Source organism: Tasmannia lanceolata, unplaced genomic scaffold, assembly GCF_043159265.1.
Source record: "Tasmannia lanceolata isolate RefF3 unplaced genomic scaffold, GAP_Taslan_0.1 ptg000029l, whole genome shotgun sequence".
NCBI lineage: Eukaryota > Viridiplantae > Streptophyta > Magnoliopsida > Canellales > Winteraceae > Tasmannia > Tasmannia lanceolata.
Window position 1 is genome coordinate 5,712,259 of NW_027518706.1, and position 20,804 is coordinate 5,733,062.

Consider the following 20,804-nt stretch of genomic DNA (forward strand, 5'->3'; position numbering starts at 1 on the left):
GTGTCAGTATCAAAATAGATGTGTCGATATCAGTGTGAGTGGGACGGCTGGTGCCCGGTGAATTTTTCCTCAAGTAGTTAACCATTTTCAGTCGAATACTAAATATTAAATTGTTTTTTTAAATAAAAAGTATAGGGTCTGATCATCATTTCGTGCTGTATAAAGGTTGAGTGTGATCAAATGAAATTGGGAGACAAAAAATAAATAAAATCTTGTCTTTGCTCAGCACAAGAAGAGCTTCAACCCGGATGGAGCTACCAGGTATGAGTCTTCTTAGTGTGCTTTGGTCATTTTTCTTCTCTGTAAATCTCTTCTTTGCCATGAACGCAGTACATTCGAATTCTGCAACCACCACCACCTTACTAGGAAACGAAACCGATCGAATGGCTCTGCTCGCTTTTAAGGATGGGATAAGAAGTGATCCTCTTGGAGCCTTATCATCATGGAACCATACTCTCCATTTCTGCCAGTGGAATGGAATCACGTGCGGTCGGAGGCATCAAAGGGTCACTGTATTGAACCTTAGTGGGCAGAACTTGCTTAGTGGGCAGACCTTGGTGGGTACTCTATCTCCTGCCATATCCAACCTCACCTTCCTTAGGGAAATCCACCTCCAAGAAAACAGCTTCAATGGCCAAATATCCCAAGATATTGGCCGTCTATTTAGACTGCGACATCTTAATATGAGCCATAATTCCTTGGGAGGGGAAATTCCATCCAATCTCACCCACTGGAGGGACCTTCAAACCATCAGTTTGAGTTTCAATGAGTTGACAGGGAAAATTCCCATCCAACTTGGCGCTCTACCGAAGCTATCCTCGTTGCTTCTTAATCATAATAATCTTACAGGGAGCATTCCACCTCAACTAGGAAACGTTTCATCTCTCACCCACCTCTATTTATTGGAAAATAGTTTGGTGGGACACATACCAGATGACCTGGCCCGAATTAATAACTTGAAATGGATCGCCCTTTCTTCAAATTTATTATCCGGTACGGTTCCTTCCTCATTTTACAATAATCTCTCGTTTCTTGTGGGCTTTGCTGTGACAGTAAACCAGTTACACGGAACCCTTCCACCCAACATAGGATTCTCTCTTCCTAATCTCCATTATCTACTTTTAGGAGTCAATCAATTTACCGGACACATTCCAAATTCATTATCCAATGTTTCAAGTCTTGAATGGCTTGAAATGGGTCATAACCAGTTTAGTGGACCGGTGCCTGAAAATATTGGATGGGCAAAGAATCTACTCAAATTTGACTTGAGCTATAATTACCTAGGCCTTGGTAGAGCTGATGACTTGAAATTTATCACTTCTTTGACCAACTGTAGTAACCTAAATCAGTTGAGCATACACAGAAATCATTTTGCTGGCCCACTTCCCAACTCCATAGCCAATCTCTCAACTCACCTTTATCATTTGGCAATAGGAGCAAACCAAATTTCTGGTAACATCCCTAGTCAGATCGGGAATCTCATCAATTTACAACATTTGGGTATATATTCAACCTTCATCACGGGTTCTATTCCCGCTTCAATTGGGATGCTCCAGAACTTACATCAACTCTACTTGGGAAATAATAGTTTGTCCGGGAAAATCCCATACAATATTGGAAATATTACTCAACTGACTGAACTCGATTTAGGATCTAACAACCTTCAAGGAAGCATACCTCTATCTCTTGCAAACTGTACAAAACTTTTAGCATTGAGCCTTTTTCAAAATAACCTCCGTGGTACGATACCAAAATTAAGAAATTATTGGCCTTTCTTCGCTATCAATACAACTCGTTTTGTCTCAAAATTTATTTACTGGCTCCCTCCCATCAGAAGTGGGTAACTTGAAAATTCTAGAGGGATTGGATGTTTCTCAGAACAAATTGTCAGGTGAAATCCCAAGCACTCTTGCAAATTGTAAGAGCATGCGAGAACTTTATATGCAGGGTAACGCCTTCCGAGGAGATGTTTCGTCAGTTTTTACTACATTAACATCCATTGAAGCCCTTGATCTTTCATACAATAACTTCTCAGGGAAGATTCCAAAATATCTAGAGGGGTTTAAGTTTCTACAATATCTAAACTTGTCTTTCAATAATTTTGAGGGTGAAGTTCCAAAACAAGGGGTCTTTGGAAATGCCGGTGCAATTTCAGTCAGGGGAAATGATAATCTTTGTGGTGGTATCCCAGAATTAAAGTTGCCTACATGCCCAATGCTAGCTAATGACAGACGAGGAAAAGCCCATGTTTCTAGAGTAATCATCCTAGTAGTTTGTGCGGTTGTATGTTTGATTTTCTTATTGTGTGTCCCTGCTTCACTTTATTGGGTAAGAAAGTCAAGGAAGAAACCATCTTCCCTATCTTCTATGGAGGGCCGGCATTTAAAGGTTTCTTATGCAGAGCTCTGTAAAGCAACAGATGGGTTCTCTTCCGCCAATTTGATAGGCACGGGAAGTTATGGATCAGTTTATAAGGGAATCCTTAGTCGCATTGAAAATGTTGTTGCTGTCAAAGTGCTCAACCTTCACTTAAGGGGAGCTTCAAAGAGTTTCATAGCTGAATGCAACGCATTGAGAAACATTCGTCATCGAAATCTTGTGAAGATCATAACTTCTTGTTCAAGCATCGATTTTGGAGGTAATGATTTCAAAGCTCTCGTGCTTGAGTTCATGCCAAATGGGAGTCTAGAGAAGTGGTTGCATTCAAAATTAGATGGGCAACATCAATTAGGAAGTTTAAACTTCATTAAGAGATTAAACATAGCAATTGACATAGCTTCTGCACTGGATTATCTTCACCATCATTGCCATACACCGATTGCTCATTGTGATCTAAAGCCATGCAACATTTTTTTGGATGAAGACATGAATGCTCATGTGGGTGATTTTGGGTTAGCCAAGTTTTATCCAAGAATCATTCAGAGCTCATCTGAAGATCAAAGCAGCACAACTGGATTAAAGGGAACTATTGGGTACATTGCTCCAGGTAATAAATTTATCAATTTTCGTCATCCTGTCTATTCTCAATGAGTTCTATAAAATATTTCTCACTTATTAGGTATATAATGTAGTGCAACAAAGGCTAAATTAGCATCTTGAACCAAAAAAATTACTTGATAGCATTTCTATATTTATTGACAAGGTATATAGGAATGTTATTTTACATCAACTGGTCTCGTACATGTCACCCGAATAATAGGCGACCTTTTTAGTACCTATGACCATGAGTTTTTTATGCAAAATAATTGTGTAGAAAATCCTAATCATGTAAATGATTAAAAAATTATAATTTTGGAAAAATTCAGAGAAGTAATTATTCAATTATTCAATAAAATCTCTAATATTATTAGAAAATAATGAGAAATTTTGTAAATAAATTTCCAAAAAACCCATCACTAATGTTTCTCAACAAAAAATGGCCCAACACTCCAATGATGAATCAAATCGTGCTTCTTAAATGAGCTAGAGTAGTAAAACACCCCAAAGACCCATGAGAGAAAATATATTCCAATGAAAGAAGCAAAAGTACCATGAAAAGTGCCTTTTTTCAAAATTATCCAACTTTTCAAGAAGGACCAAAATGCCCTGGAGTTGGCCAATCGGACGAGCCCCTGTTCGATTGGATCCCACTACCGCTGGGCATCATTGCTATTGCCTGAAACCATGTGTGCAACCCCTTTGCCATTTCAAAGATTGGGTGAACCATTTGCCAAGATTGTCTAGAGCTGGACGATCGGCAACCACCCTTGAACGAAGCTATAACTCTCTGAGGAGTGTGACAAAGCAGAACAGTTAGCAACTACTCATCCACGAAGGTATAACACAATGTCTACTCTTGCATCTGTAGATTTTGTGTTACTACATCTGTAAATTTTGTGGTTACAACATTAATTGTGGAGATTTTGGACTTAATAAGATTATTGGAGCCTAGGATTGAGCATCGTAGGAGGTCGGCTAATGTGGCGGTGGATATCCTAGCAAAGGAAGGAGTCCTTAGGGAATCCATGTTAGTCATGTCGCCGGTTATCTCACCTACCTAACAGGCTGTGTAATGGGTCTGTGGACCACTTTTAAGTATCATGTGTGGGACATCTTGTCCCCGCCCAATACTTTTTTTACTATTAATGCAATGCCAATTTTCAAAAAATAAAAAACATACAGTGAGGTATTTGTTTTCATTCCACTGGTTTGGACGAAGGGTGGGGGTCAAGTAGCCACTTTCTGGCATCGACCTCATAAGAATTTCCAGATTAATGAGTGCTGCAAAAGATCCCAATTGGCGCATCACAAGTTCACTCCACACCATCTGCTGAAGGTGCACACACTTCCCTCTAGATGTCAGTGGAGGATGGTTCCCACACTTAGAACCCTTGCTTTCTTTCTAATAAATAGTTGTTTCTATTAATCTCTAGTCAAACATTTCAACTTTTGGTGATTTTTTTCAAAGAAAAGTGGTTTGGAAGAAAGATGAATTAGGTTCTCCAAAAGAGCGGAGCACATGAAAAGTGATACTTTCCTAGTCTGGTTATATGGTTCTAGACAGAGTCATGTCCAGGACTTAGGGCCCATAATCCCTAAATTTAAGGTGTTTGATAAATATAGGTCAAGGAGGTTTCTAATAATTACTAATAATAAATACGAGACTTTTGGATTAATGTTGTGACTGAAATACTGTTTCCCTTGGAAAGGAAGGTAAAATGATGCCATTTCCCTTTTCGAGACACGTTTGGTTGGCGTGCACTATTCATTCTAGTTTCTTGTGTTTAATGGATTTTCAACAATTGCCTTTTAAGTTGCCTCTCCCAAGTCAACATGAAAGTGAAATTAAAGATGATATTTACAACTATTTTGTTTGTACTTCGAAATTGCATCATTTCATTTCCTTCTACTTCTACGTATTTTTTACCTTATAAATAGTATGAAGTTTAATTTGATCTACTTTTGTAGTGCTTTTGCATGTGTAATCACTGAGACTTGGTTGGTTTCAGATGAAAAAATCATGTTGAGAACCAAAATTGGCTAGCAGTTTTGAGTAATACATAGTAGAATGCTATTCATCACTTACATGACTTGATTAGCCAAAACCCATGTTATATGTATTCTTCTAAATGGGTGAAGTACCCTTGTGGGACATGTACGTCTCAAATTGCAGGAGTCTCTAAGACAATCGATCTCTTTTATCTCTTTTCTGGATGCTACTGTCACAACTTTATAATTATCATACATTTTGAATTTTACCCATCCTATTAGTAATTTTTTTTTTAAAGAAATAAAACATTATATTTACTTAACTTAATAAAATTTAAATATGTTATTGGTTAAAATATTAGTATTATGAATTTTGACAAATGATTAAAATATTTTGGCGAATCTACAAATCGTTCTTTTTTAGGTTTACTGAATTTGACACTAGATACCCATGTCAGAAGATTCTGACACTCGTACCTGTAAAAATGCAACATAGGACATAACTTCTACAGTTTCTTTCATTGTGCTAAATCGCTTCTTATGTGTTTCTCTACAAATTCTAGACTCTTTCCATGCAACGTAGGTTTCTAAATGTGAAGAGATCATTCAATTATCTATCATCTCTTAGATAAAATTTCCTCCTTTTTTTTCAAAATCAAACCTCATATTTATTTTTAGTTTCTACCTGGAATCTTATATCCTTTATCACAACAAAAAGTGTAAAAGATATGTGGAATTGCAGAATATGGGGCAGGTGGTCATGTGTCCACAGTTGGAGATGTCTATAGCTATGGGATTCTTTTATTGGAGATATTCACTGGAAAGCGCCCCACAGATGACATGTTTAAGGATGGCCTAAGTCTTCACAAATTTGTCCAGTTGTCTTTGCCTGATCGAGTGATGGAGATTCTGGATCCATTAATTCTTTTAGAAGATGATGAAGAAAGAGCTACAAACATTGCTGAGAATTACAATGATAAGATACGTCATTTGCAAGAGTGTTTGGTATCCTTAGTGAGGATTGGAGTGGTGTGTTCTGCAGAATCTCCGAGAGAACGAATGGAGATGGCAGACGTTGTAAAGGAAATGTGTTCTGTTAGAAACATATATCTTGGTGCTGGGATCCACAGAGAATGTTGAAATAGGGCCTTATTTGTCAGTGAAGGTTTATCTTACCTCAGTAATTTTTGAGATACTATGGAAAAAATAATTCCACTGCTACATCCGCTTTTGTTTCCCATTGGACAAAGATTACAATTTTACATGTTATTTCTTTCATGTATTTGTAAGTTAATGTTATATTATATGAGTTCTATTTGGTGGTGCCACTTGCAAGTATTGTTTTTTTTTCATATCTATATTTTCTTCACCTATTAATACAAAATTACTATCAAATCTTGAGTGTGAAGGTTTCCACTGCAATACATTGATCATTCCATCTTGCAAGATTTATGGAAGATGATCACCAAGCCATTACTTAAAACAAGGTAGCTACATGTTGGAAATTAAAGATAAGTTTGTGGAAGAAGGCTTTATTCTTCATTCTCCTTTCATTTGAATTTGTATGGGATGAATGCGTTTCTTCACATTCAGTCTTGGAGAAACCCTCTCTCCAAGTTTGTACGGAGTGAGATAGGCCTATTTTGATGAGAAACACTCTCCTACTTTTTCTTCTTTTTATTCTTCTTTGAATTTTTTAGGTTTTGTTTTCCTTTCTCTTTGATTTTTCCTTCCTTTAGGAGACCCCTTGATTTTTTCCGTTATTGGACTCATCACGCACAAACTGATTAATCCCATAGTTTGCAAAACGTGATTTGGGAAAAAAAAAAAAACGGTACAGCAAAAATTTGAGTTTAATACGGTACTGGTTGAAAAAACCATAGTAAAAAAAAAGAAACACAAGAAAATGAGTTTAGAATCTTTTCATTTACAAAATATGGTGGCGCTAAAATTAGAAAGTTAGCCGGAAAAACATGTTTAAAATGTTTAAAATGCATTTTAAACGTGCATAAAACATTTGCCTAAAAAAATAGAGTTTTATTCGTTGTAAAAGTTTTAAATGGCACACCAATAAAACAAAAGGAAAAAAACCATCGTTTTAAACAGAGTTTTGGTAACTATAATTAAACATGAGGAATAAAGGACATTTTATATTACTCCGTGATGTGTAATATAAAACCAATTTTAGGAAGAATAAAGCCTAAAACTACTGTCCTAAAAGATGGGTGAAGAATACCCTGTTTTAGGAAGGGTGAATGGTACAGCAGCACCTTCTACTCTACTCTAACCACATGAAAATAAGAAAAAAGTTTTCAATTCCAATCCATTGAGGAGTGATTAATTGAGATTTGAGGTTGGTGGGTTCTCTGTCAAACTATAAGAGAAGTAAAAAGAAGGGTAATGATTTCAGCACAACTATGTTTTGATACATGCGCTCATGTATCTTGTCTTTTAGCATTTACTTGTCAGGTAAGTGCTTTTTGGGGACAGTAAAAACCCTTTTACAGCTCTTTAAATATAAAAGACAAGAAACATGAGCCTCTTGTGTCAAAAGATGTGTGTGTTGAAATCATTTCCCCAAAACAAACAGCAGGTGACAAAAGACAAAAGCCATTTATAGTTTGTTTTGCCTCACTCTCCCACTTCCATTTCCATTTTCATGATAGTGTGTTGGCCAAGACAAAAGCTCTTCAATTGGAGTTTAAAACCATCTCCACCTGACACTATTGTTTACGTGTGATTCTATGTTCAAATCCATATGAGGAATCAATTTTTTACATGTGATTCTATATTCAAATCCGTATCAGGAATCATAAGGAACTTAATTAACTCCTTAAGCCAGAAGCTACTTCCTTCCTTGCCTTCCATTTCTTTGAGGATGAGGTTTTTTAATTTATTTGTATCAATAGCCATCCTCAAAAGCATGTTTACATCATAAGGGAAGCATTGCAATGCAAGAGGCCAAACCAACTTTTTCTTTTTTCCGTGTGATTAATTGCAGCCCTATTTTCCTAGCATTACTCCGTTCTATTTGTCTCCTGAAGTAATGAAAAGGTGCGCATTTATCTTTCCCTATCTTTAATTTCTTATCTTTTTATCTTATCCCACTTAATAAGAACAAACAACAAGAAAAGAAATTTTGTTCGTATCTTCATTCTACATGTCTAATGAGAGAGATTTAGAGTGAACCTAAATTATAAACAGAGGACCACCCATTGGCATTGTCATTGTGATTTCTCACGATCCGCCCATTGGAATTTCCATTTTGGCCAAGGTGTATGACCTCCTCAAGGTGTGTTTTAATTTTATTTATTTATTTATCTTTTATTTTATTTTAAATTCAGTATGTTTATCATATTTGCATGAGAGAGAGAAAGGGCTTAAGGTCGTTTTAAAATTGCCAAAAAAAAAACTTTCACTGGAAATTTTTTCTTAAGAAACGTAGAACAAATTTTATGTCCAATTTTACGTCGAAAGAAACAGAGCCTATGCAAATTTTTTCTTCCCACAATTTAGAGGGAAATAATATGATTATCGATAATTTAGGGGGATGTCATCATAAATTGATGGTCCCTGTCAATATAAATCGGATAGGGTTGTTTCAAGTTACCTTTTTTCTTGTTTTAAAAAAGTAAGAAATTTTAGTGACACTTCTCCTTTCCAAACTTTTCAAGAAAATTCCTGTTAGAAACAAGCATGTTTGAGTGTGGAAAAACCCAAAATGATGATTTTTTATTTATAAAAGCATAAATTTTAAAAGTTAGATACAAAAGATCTAAGCTTAGTTAGTTATTAAGCTTAAAACAACAACACTACCTTGCACACAAGAGTTTTCAACTCATATTGTTACCGATTGTTGATGGAAGGGCTAACTTGCACAAAGCCCAGGTCTAGTTTTAAACCAATACGATACATTAAATGGTCCAGTTAAGAGTTTTTTCGAAAGCTCACAGTCTAACGTATAAAGATTCGAGTCTTCTTGTCACTGAATAATTTTGGATAAATCTGAGATTCAACAGAGCAATATATGTTATTTTATGTCATGTTACAACTATCTCAATCATCCAGGGGGCACACATGTAAACTGATAATCTATGATATTGTTCAACGAAAAGATTAGAATGGTCATTGCACAAAACTCACATTAACTTAACAACCCTATTTGCTTGAACATGTAACAAAACTGGGCAATTGCTTGCTAAGAAATGATATCAGCACTACCATGTTCTGGTATTTCCACAAAAGTAGCTTGTCTTTTAATATTTAAAGTGGCACACATGTAAACTGATAATCTATAATATTGGTCGACGAAAAAGAGTAGAATGGTCATTGCACAAAACTCAGATTAATATAATAACCCTAATTGCTTGAACATGTAACAAAAATGGGCAATTGCTTGTTTTTTTGGGCCAACTTTCTTATTTGACCCCACCATATTTTGTAAATGACAAAATTCTAAACTCATTTTGTTTCCGTTTTTTTAATTCATTTCTTTTTTAACCAATGCCATATAAAACTCAAAATTTTGCCTTTCCTATTTTTTTGCCGAATCACGTTTTACTGACTATTGTTGTGGTGACTAGATTAGTAGTATGAAAATACAAAGTGAGGGTATGGCAACCCAAGAGCGGGGTAAATTGGGTCTTAAAAACTTTTGCCATAAATAATGTGGAATTCAAACTTAATGGAAAATCAAACAACAATCCACAAATCTATCTATCTATCTATATATATAAAGCTGAATGTGGTAAGTTGGGGTGGCGCCATGTGGCACCCCCATTGCATTCTGAAAATTTAAAAACGCTTTAAGAGGATGTTGCACACCGTTTTAAACTTTTGAAATTCCAAAAGTTCTTTAAGAGTCACTAAACAAAAATAGGAAAATGAAACGCCTTTTCACACGTATTCCTCTATCACACGAAACCTTAGTAAAGTATCTTTTTCCAATAAACATTTAACGCAAAAAAGTTTTCCAATAAACAGTCCCAAAAGAATAGGAACTTTTCTAAATTGATTTCATCTAGATTGCAAAATACGCATTTAACGCAATAAAGTTTTCCAATAAATATTTAACGCAATAAAATTTCTCAATAAAGAATCCCATAAAAATAGGAACATTTCTAAATTGATTTGTACAAATTCGAAAGATCATAATTTTTTCTTCGCCCCGTGCATCGCACGGGACTGCAACTAGCTAAAGATAGAACCAAATGTACAAACAAGAATAGATAGAACATATAGAAAGTGTGCGCCGAGATTTGCTTAGTTCTTGGAACTTGGCAAAAGTGAAGCTACACCGCCGGTGTAGCTAACTTAGCTACACCGCCGGCTTAAAATACAATGGGCCCACATTGTTTTGGTGATCCAAAGAATTCATTTGATTGGCCCTCACATAGATAGGGTGTCCACCAAAAATCAGCTCCATAGGATCATCCCAACCCTTCAAACTGTGGAGGCAAAAAATGGACAAATTTGTGAAGGTTTTTACACGTTCATTTTTGCCTCCACAAATCATAGGGTTGGGATGATCCTATGGAGCTGATTTTTGGTGGACACCCTATCAATGTGAGGGCCAATCGAATGAATTCTTTGGATCACCAAAACAATGTGGGCCCATTGTATTTTAAGCCGGCGGTGTAGCTTCACTTTCCTCATATATATATATATATATATATATATATATGTTCCTTAACCCTCTAAATAGAATTTTAACACTCATAAACTCAATTGGAAAGCCATTTGGAGTTAGAAAACCCTTTGGAGCCTATATGAATCAATATCAAGTGAATTGGACATAGGTTTTATTTGTACAACGACGCTATTATTGAAAAAAATAGCTCGTAGTTCTGTTAAATTTGGCGGAAGAATGGCAATATTTGAAAGATGTCGCTGCGGATCTTCGAAAATTCGGTGGAATACCGACGCCCTGTGTGAGTTACCTAAGAATTTCTCTACTTTCTCTCTTCTAAAGTAAAGAAACTAGGGTTTTCTGGAAATCAGGAAAAGGTTTTGAACTGAAAAACCAGAAGAGAAATAACCAGAAGTTAAAAAATCTAAACTAGAGAGAAGTTAAAATCTGATTTATGCTTACGCCCCCTCTATTTATAGAATTCAGCGGGGGGTATTTTTGTAAATTTCCACTCAAATTGCGAAATTGGAAAATCCAATTTCACAATTTGCGAAATTTGGAGTCACATCAGTGCCATTTCGGTTGTATGGGGAAATGTGATTTCTTGTCTTTTGTGTTTTTTCGAAAATTGTGATTTTTCATCTCTTTTGGGGAATTTCGGCTGACCGTAAGTCCTCCGATTGGACTCTGAATCACGCGCGATCAAATCCTTTGGATTCCTCGTTCCGGGAAGATTCCAATGAATCTAATATCGTTAGCTTTCGAGACAAGAAGTATTTTTGGGTTAAAACGGATGTTTTTTACTCAAAGTTAACTTCTCGGCTATGCCGTGTGATAATGGGCTTTTTGGTTCTGCCGTAAAAGGCCTGTGATGTGTAAAGACAGGCTTTTGTTGCATCTCTGGGATAAAATCATTTTCGAAAAGTATTTTCCTATTTCAATAACCTAAAGAGAGATTGAGAGAAAAGGAACCGGTGCTCTAGGACTCGACATGAGATTCTTCCTCGCGACAACTTACCATTAGTTCCACCTTGACAAAATTGGGTGTCTTCAACTATTTACAAATTAGTTTCGGGAGATGATCCCCCCTACCCAACCCCCGCGCGTAGGATTATGTGCCCCCCCTTTTAACATGAATTGTGGGCAGACTTTAATTTGATCTAAAAGTACATAACAAATTGGTTGATCTCAAAGTAGTTGTCATGTACAAAAACGACCATGACTCGGTGCATCTCCATTACCATGCTCCATTCATGTATAGGAGTCCCTGATGTTGAGGCTTTCCCAGTGCAAAGGCAGGTTGAACAACCTCTGCCTGTCAAAGAAATGCAGATAATGGAGAGAGATTAGATTAGTGACAAACCCAACAAATGATGGTGAAAACCCCTTTTTTAAATGTTAGTGAAAAAAAATTTCTTTCTTTGAACTTTTACATCTTCATCAAATATGCAAGCATGATTAAGTCTTAGAAATTGGAATTCATAGTCTTCACATGCCCATTCATCCAAGTTACAGAAAGCTATATAACTATCTTTATCCTTTTGTTAACCAAAAAGTACTTATAGAAATGGCTGAATTCCGCTGACAAATAAATTTCGGGAGCTGAACTAGCAGGTTCAATGGCTATATTTTGGAAACTAATTTTTCATTTGAATTTTTATACCATTATCAGTTAACTATGCTCAGGAACCCTTTCCAATCCGTGAACATGGTCACACGCATTCAAAGAGGGATTCCATTTAGTATTCAATATGGCAAAATGATATAGCAACCACCTTGTTTAGTGTTCATCATGAGAAGCTAAAACTAAAAATGCAAAGAAAACACCAAAGTAGTTATTCCTATACACAGATTACATGTCCTATAAAGACTGCTAATCACAACTCAATTAACTTGAAAGAGGGGCTGATTGATTGCCTCATGGCATCTAACACCAGTTGGGTCATTCAAAAGCTGGGCAACTTGGAGCCAAATTCCCATGTGTGGTGTGGAACTCTATAATGAGATCCTCATGAGATATGTATAAGGGTTCAACTGCTTGCTTAGGCAAACAAGAAGAAGGGTCTGACTTTGAAATCACTTGCTACAGAAGAATGGATCCCATTTGGATCTAAGAAAGTACTGCAATGTGCAACTGGGAAACATGTGTGTATAGCAAAAAATAAATGCAGCTGGGAAACATTTATACAACAAACAATAACCCTTAAGAAAGTAGTGCAATGTGCTAAACTATGCTTTTTTGTATCCAAGTACTGCAATGAAATTGAGAGAATATTCATTCATACGTTCACATATCTAGACAGATTCTTGTATACAGGGAGTATTTGATTAATATGTCAAGCTTAACAAGTGCAGGCTAGGCTCAGTGACCCTGCTCAGAGTTCCAAATTCTTCCAACGTTCAGTGAAGAAAGCACATAACATGTAAATAAAAGTCAATTGATCTATAAATTAAACAAATGAAGAACAAAACATTCATCAATATCAGAACTATGCATGTTGAATGGTAGGACTTTTTATGTGATTTTGCCAAAAAGAAGCCACGCCGGTTAGGTTGGTGGGCGTTGGCTTAGAAGTTGGATCCATTTCCGCTTCTCTTCATCATTAACCTCTTTAATCATATTGAAGTGTTCCACATCGATAGTCACAAGATTAGTATATGCATCTTGTCTCTCCTCTACTGTCAACCCTTCTAAGTTGAAGACAAAATCTCATACTTCTTGTTTTGGAGGACCTTGCATTGCCTGCATGGTCTATAAGCATAGGTTTCAATATCAGTACCATATATAACACATATTTATTAGAAAATTCATTACGATCCTTATTCAAATATCCAAACCGTTCATTTGATGGGGTCCAATATTAATAGGCCTTTCCCCAAAAACCATCTCCATATAATGATCCTAACTCCCCGATCGGAAGGTTTGGATCATCCTATGGGGTTGATTTTATGGGAAAGGCTTATTTACACTGGTGCCCAAAAAAATAGTAGTTTGGATCTTCGAATCAAGTGGGCCGAAGTGATTTTTTTTATAAATACACTTTTTATGATGATCCTAACTCTCCGATCCGTAAAGTCTGATCGGAGTGGATCATCCTACGGAGTTGATTTTATGGCAGGTGGGCTCAATTGATTTTATGGGCCAGGTGGGCCCAATTGATCATCCTATGAACAGTTTGGATCTTCGAATCAGGTGGGACAATTGATTTTTTATTTTTTTTTCGTAAATAGACCTTTTATGATGTCCACCTTCTTGAAAGATCTAAACCATTCTTTCTTTGGATTGTTTGTGCTCAAAGAGAGAGGAGAGAGTACTATTTGTGAGAACTAGACCAAGCAAAATCAACCCATGCCCGTGGGTCGACGCAACTGATCACCTGCAAATTTGTGGGTATGGGTTGGCATTTGAGTGACCTGTCAAAATTGACCCGCAGGTCACCCAACCCACCAAAACATGGGTTGGGTCGGGTGAACCCGTGGGTACCCGCATTTGTGTTACTTCATTGAGAAACAATCCATACGAGCCGTGAGATCAAAGAAAAAGAGAAATTGACGGTCTAGATTAAGAGGAAATGCAACCTAGTATAAAAGAGACAAGGGTTCGTTTGCAATGGGGGTACTCCTGCATTTTTCTAAGTCTCTTGTTCTATTTTTTTTTTTTCTGCTATAATTTCCTTATTCATCCAAAAAAAAATGTACTCAAACCAACAGGTTGGCCACCCGCAGTGGATGCGGGTCACCTAAGTTCTGACCCGTATGGATGTGGGTCAACACGTTTGACCCGCACCCGCATGACCCGCGGATAACGCAACCCGACCCATATAGAATTCCAGGTACCCTTCTCTTTTTCACTCTCCTCATTTCTTTCTTCTTCTTTCCTTTTGTACTATAAGAGATTTTAGATTTTTTTTTTTTTTTTGGATTTGATTCTGATGAAGATTTTCAGGTTTTTATACGTGCAGATAGAATATTTCCCATCTTGTACGATTTTAGTTTATGTAATAGGATTTCGATTCCTTTGAATTTGAATCGAGTTTACTATATAGGGTCTTGGTTGATTTTTTATTTTTTTTGTGAAAATGTGGATCTTGGTTGAATTCTTTTTTAGTGTTTGGTTATATGTAGGATCATTTATTTTCAGTTTTCTTGGGTTTGTTACAATCTTTAGGGTTTTTGTTTGGACTAGAGGAATCAATTTCCTTTTCGTGTCTTCGCTTAGACAGATGGTGTGATTTTTTATTTTATTTTTTCTATTTGTTTAGGGTTTTGGTTGGTTTTTTATCTATTTATTAGGGTTCTCTTTTCTATTTATTAGTGTTAGGGTTTTGGGGTTGCGGTAGTTTTGTGCGCATGCGTGTCTGTGTGAGTTAATCAGTTGGTTTAAAATGCCATGGATGCTTGATTTTCTGTTTCTTTTTATTGCAGGTTTTGGAACGAGTTGTCGATTCGGGGCTAATGCTTTATTTGGTTTATCTTGTTAGACACTCTTATTAGATGAATTTTAGCGTTATTTCATTGTTGAAGTTGCAATTGTATCTTGATTAAGCGTAGAGAAAAGAATATAAATCAATTATATTTGACAGTCTTTCTTTGTAATGGATGCACTTGAATTGATTCGGAGTTACACGGAACCGGATTTGGAGGAGAATTCAAACACGAAAGGTTATGGGGTTGACGAAGAGGAAGATAGGGAGATTGTTGATAAGAGGAAGCGCGGGTCAAGCAACTCTAGAAAGGGCAGGGATGTTGTAAGGAGTGAAGTATATTGTTTAGCTGATGAAAATGAGAGGAACTCTCTGGAAATCGAACACAAAGACGTCCTCTCAAGAGGCTTCTCAGAGCAAAATTAGAAGCAAGGCAGATAATCCCCATGACGGGTCATTTGAAAATGCACGGGATAGGGACTCGAGGAATTCAGGAAGCAGGGACGAAGCCAAAGAGGGTCGGGAAGGGGGTCGGGGGGGTGGGGGGCCTGAAATCCAGAATTTTTTTCAAAATCTATAGGATTAAGAGTTTTTCATAAAGTTGCCCCTCTTCTATGAAAATCCAGAATCTTCCTGTATTTGAAAAATAGTACACCACAAGACGATCAAAACCGTCCATTTGATTAAGGGAGTCACAAGATTTTACATGATGTAAGCCCGTATTAGAAAAATTGTATTGTACAGGCTGCACCACAGGATGATCTAAACCGTCCATTTGATCTGCCAAGATGAAGATAGGTCGTGCCCAAAAATTCATTTATGTGGGAACATAATATGTACACCTCTATATATTAGAGGGCTAGGATAATCCCATGTAATGAATATTTGGGCACATCCTATTAACGTTGTGGCCCATCAAATGGACGGTTTGGATCATACTTTGTAATGTATGCACTTGAATCAATTTGGAGTTACCCAGAACAGGATTTGGAGGAGAATTCAGACATGAAGGGTTATAAGGTTGAAGAAGAGCAAGAAAGGGAGATTGTTGATAAGAGGAAGCGTGGGTTAAGCAACTCTAAAAAGCGCAACATTCCAGAAGAAAACGAAGAATGGGAAGATGGTGGAAAAAGAAGAGGGGGCAGTGGGGACGGGGAATCATGTTCGAAGATAATGAAGAAAACCCATGAGGAGAAGAGTGTGAAGATATTGAGTAGTGTGTATCAGGATAGAGAATCGGAAATTAGTAGAAAGGGCAGGGATGTTGTAAGGAGTGAAGTATATTGTTTAGCTGATGAAAATGAGAGGAACTCTCTGAGGAAATCGAACACAAAGACGTCCTCTCAAGAGGCTTCTCAGAGCAAAATTAGAAGCAAGGCGAATAATTCCCATGATGGGTCGCTTGAAAATGCGCGGGATAAGGATTCGAGGTATTCAAGAAGGATGGAAAGTGGCAGAGATAAAGGTCTGAAAGGAATCCGAGGAGAAGATGGGATGAATCTGAATCTGTCAGAAAGGCCGATGATGGTGGTTATTTGGATCATAAGCATGCTTCTTCTAGAGAGAGAAATGTTGATGCAAGAATTGAATCAGAAGAGAGTAAAAGGAGGGCTTTAGATTCTAACATTGATAAGGGTGTTAGATCAAGCAACAAGGAAGAGAGAAGGGTTGATGGAGAGAAGAGTAAAAGTAGAGGCATGTCAGAGGCTCAAGAAGAAAGATCAGAAGGTGTTAGAGACAATAGGCAGATGTGTGTCAGAGAGAAAATGGTGAAGGATGTTGAGTCTAGCGCCCATAGGCTGAGCTCCAGAGACCATGGAGAGAAAACTGAGAAGAACAGACAGCAACGAGACCTTGCACATAGTGGCCGTGATGATGCGGAAAGTCGAGAGAGATCTGATAATACAAATAGAAGTGGTAGGGAAGTGAGGCGCACTAAAAGGTCACGAAGCCCTGGGAGAATTGAGAGACATCGTCAAGAGTCTGATGAAATTGATCGAGGTTTCTCTCAATCTGACAATGAAAGAAGTATTATCCACAAAGGGAGGCAAAGTGAAAAAGAAGCTTACGGAAATGATAGATCCAAAGGCAGAGATAGGGATTGGGGAGGTTCTAAAGATAGTTGGAGGAAAAGGCAGCAGAGCAGGAATGATAAAGAGGCAAAAGATGGGGATGGTGATTTTGACTATAAAAAGGAATGGGACTCACAGAGGCGTGAACGGTATAGAATGGATAATGAGAAGCTTCATGGTAGACCTGCTTATAGAAAAGACAGAACCAGGACTGAAGGCATGAAAACCTCGAGTGTTGGAACTAAAAATGAGTATTCTGATGTGATAGAAATCAGGCCCAAGTCTCTCGATTATGAGAGAGAGTAGTTTGGATCCTTGTTTTCTAGGCATACTAGTGCAGGCCAGACTTCTAGTATGGGATCACTGCCTCCATTTGGAAATAACCAGGGACCGGGGTCTTTCAATACGGGCATTCCTCAAGGAAGAAAAGGAGGCAGGAGAGGAAGAGGAGGAGGGGTTCAGGGGAGGGACGGGCAACATGTAATCCCAGTGCCTATGGTGGGACCAGGCAACATGTAATCTCAGTGCCTATGGTGGGACCTCCCTTTGGTCACTTGAGCTTGCCACCTGGACCCAAGCGGCCCATTGGCCCAAACATGTCCACAGCTCCAGGCCCACCAATTATACCGATTTTCATTCCTCCATCTCCAGGGCCAATTGTTTGGCCTGGACCTCGAGGTTTTGATATGAATGCGTTGGCTTCCCCACCTGGACTTTCTCCCATACCACCACCACGATTGTTAGGACCGCGATTCCTTCCTAATATGGGGACTGGCCCAAACCATGCAATGTATTTTAATCAATTTGGCCCTGGAAGAGGAGTATCTCCTAGCATAACTGGTCCTGGATTTAATATAATGGGACCAATTGGACGTGGAGTACCTCATCATAATGCTCCAATGGGTTGGGGTCCACCTAGGATTAGTGCTCGCCCTGGTAAAGCTCCTTCAAGGGGAGAGCAAAATGACTACTCTCAAAATTTTGTGGATACTGGTATGCGAACCCAGAATTTCATTAGGGGGCTAGAACTTACCAGTGTTGTGGAGGATTACCCAAAGCTGAGGGAACTATTCAGAGGAAAGATGAAATTGTGGCCAAATCTTCATCCCCACCCATGTATTACAAGTGCGACCTGCGCGAGCATGTGTTGTCCCCTGAATTTTTTGGCACCAAGCTCGATGTCATTCTTGTCGATCCCCCATGGGAGGAATATGTCCATTGGACACCAGAAGAAATACAAAATCTAAAAATTGAGGTACACCATTTACTTGTCCTAAGTTTATTCACTTCAGTGTTGGCGTATATGATATGGCTTTTGGATGTCTTTATTTTCTCTCAAATCTATTTACATAATTACATATGCAAATTTGCTGTCCATTCATATTATTTTATAACCTTGTGCTTTTCTCTGAAGTCTTAACCCTGCTCTTACCATGTTTTCAGGCAATTGCTGACACTCCTTCATTTATTTTCCTTTGGGTTGCTGATGGCGTGGGTCTTCAGCAGGGACGCCTTTGCCTAAAGAAGGTGTGTTAGTTGAGTTTTACAGAAATTACTATTTCACTTACATATGAATTGAGTATTGATCTTGATTACCACAGCTAAGAGAGGACCCTAGAGAAAATATCTGATAGCATTAACATGATAACATCTCTTAACATCTCTCAACTTCATTGTATTGCTTTGGAATTTATTCATTCATTTATTTATTTATTTTTGGAAAATGAATTGCTTTGAACTTTATGCTCACACAGAACACAGACAAAAAAAAAACTTCATTGCATTGTCCCCTGCTGGAATGCAGTAATGTTTTCAACTGTAATATACCCTTTCATTCGGTCCATATCCCATTCCAAAATTTGATTAATCGAAACAATAGGGACTTTTTCGGAGATTGGATGCAGTTACCACTTACCAATTCACCTATGATTTAGCTGGCACTTTGAATTTATTACCAACACACGTGTCATGTCGTGTCCACACCCGTCGACACTCCTTTAGACACCTTTAAATGTAATGCTAGAAGTGTTAGACTTAATATGGGCGTGTGGACACGTTTTTGTACCGTGCCAAGTGTGACATTATATTTTATTATAGAATATTGTATATACTTCTTTTGTTATTAACTCTTCTTTTATTATAAGCTCGTTTTTAGCACCTCTTTAACTAATATTTGTTGTTATATCCATCCCATCCCTCCTCCCCCCTTCCCCTCTCCTCTCTCCTAAACTTAAAAGTCTAAACAAACTCTAGCTCCAATCGGACCAATACTATGTTCATTATATCATATTGGTTTCCCTTACTCGCTGTATATTGGAGACGGAAGAGAACTAGATTAAATTGATGAATGTGCTGTTATTTGATTATCTCATGTTTGTTTTAAATTATAGTTGAGATTTATTAATTTGTTAAATGATTTCCATATTTGTATTGTTACAAATTATACAGTAATTGGTAATTTATATGTACGTACATTTCACCATTTTTAGATTTTTAGATATCGTCATGTCAGACAACTCATATCCGTTTCAAAACTTCACACACGAATCCATATCCTCAAATTATGATTATATCTACTTTCTATTTTAGTTGTGTCCCCGTTTCTAAATTTTGGGGGTTTGCCATGTCCGTGTCAACACGCGACACTCATGTCTGTACCGTATCCACAAATCATAGCAATTCACCCTCTCAAGAGGAGAAAAGGATGAATTCTTCCCTCTGTTCGTGTAGTCTATTCATAAATATCCATTAATGTCATGTGTTTCATGCGTGGAGCTAACCATCTCTCTGAATCCTTTTGTGTGATGTATTCTCATTTTCTCTCATTCCTAGGAGCTCTAATGAATTGGCTGATCGCTCAGCCAAATCAGGAGCATCAAGTGTCTCACATGTGTATCGGGCAATTTTTACACCCACGCATGCCCCCCCCCCCCCCCCCCCCCCCCAAGTGTGTGCGTGCTCCAGCAAAGTGCTTTTGTAATTCTTTATACTTAATTAAATTGGTATCTATTTAAAAAAAAAAGGGTATCTATTCAACAGGTTGGACCCATTGGCTTTCAAAAAATAAAAAAAATGGAGCAATTTTTACAACCCTCCACACCCCCCCACCCCCCCCCCCCCCCCAGTGCCCGCGTGCTCCGCCGAAGTGGTTTTGTAATTCTTTATCCTTAATTAAATTGATATCCAATTTAGCTTGGAAACTTGAAGACATCACCGCTGAAATACAGGACTTGGTTCGTGTTATTTGCCCACATATGAGAAGGTCGGCCAATGAAATGGCTAACTGACTTGCGAAGGATGGGGTTGATCTACGTTCCGTGGCTGTGGTGCTTAATACCCATCACGATGGTGTCGGGTAGCCTCTTGATTTTTGCATGATAACACCTTGGGATTTTAGGCTTTATGTATCCTAGGCTTTTGATATTTTACTTGTACTCTGATCGCAGGTGATCATGTTCTATTTCTCTTTTGGGTCAACTTGTCCCCTCCGAGTTGTAACTTGATTTTTCTGGTGAATGGAATGTTTACTGTTACCTTTCAAAAAAACAAGGGCAAAGCTGACTTTTTCCTGTCCATCGATGCGCATCTAGTTTATGTTGCCCTGAACTGCACATACATGTGTTCAGGACCACATCCTTGGAGCCATCTGAATGGTGCTTGTTGGTTGGATTTTACTATATGTGCATGTATTTGTTCTTTTTAATGATCTCT

General features: G+C 37.7%; 1 protein-coding gene and 1 pseudogene across 1 annotated transcript; both read left to right on the forward strand.

The window, feature by feature from the left end:
• The first annotated feature begins 248 nt into the window (after positions 1-248).
• LOC143858965 (uncharacterized) lies at positions 249-15,447 on the forward strand. The gene is made up of 5 exons (XM_077369658.1): positions 249-1,740; positions 1,835-2,986; positions 5,711-6,063; positions 15,023-15,073; positions 15,181-15,447. Exons 1-5 carry the CDS (start codon positions 249-251, stop codon positions 15,445-15,447), a joined length of 3,315 nt encoding a protein of 1,104 aa, XP_077225773.1.
• A 519-nt stretch (positions 15,448-15,966) lies between these two features.
• Positions 15,967-18,724, forward strand: LOC143858966 (N6-adenosine-methyltransferase non-catalytic subunit MTB-like; annotated as a pseudogene).
• Positions 18,725-20,804: the final 2,080 nt, after the last annotated feature.

Excerpts from the sequence above, each read along its gene's own strand:
- LOC143858965 (XM_077369658.1), top strand. The coding sequence starts at position 249 with ATGGAGCTACCAGGTATGAGTCTTCTTAGTGTGCTTTGGTCATTTTTC. Across the intron at positions 1,741-1,834 it reads TTTTCAAAATAACCTCCGTG|AAGTGGGTAACTTGAAAATT; the intron begins GTACGATACCAA and ends CCCTCCCATCAG. Across the intron at positions 15,074-15,180 it reads TGCTTTATTTGGTTTATCTT|TCTTTCTTTGTAATGGATGC; the intron begins GTTAGACACTCT and ends TATATTTGACAG.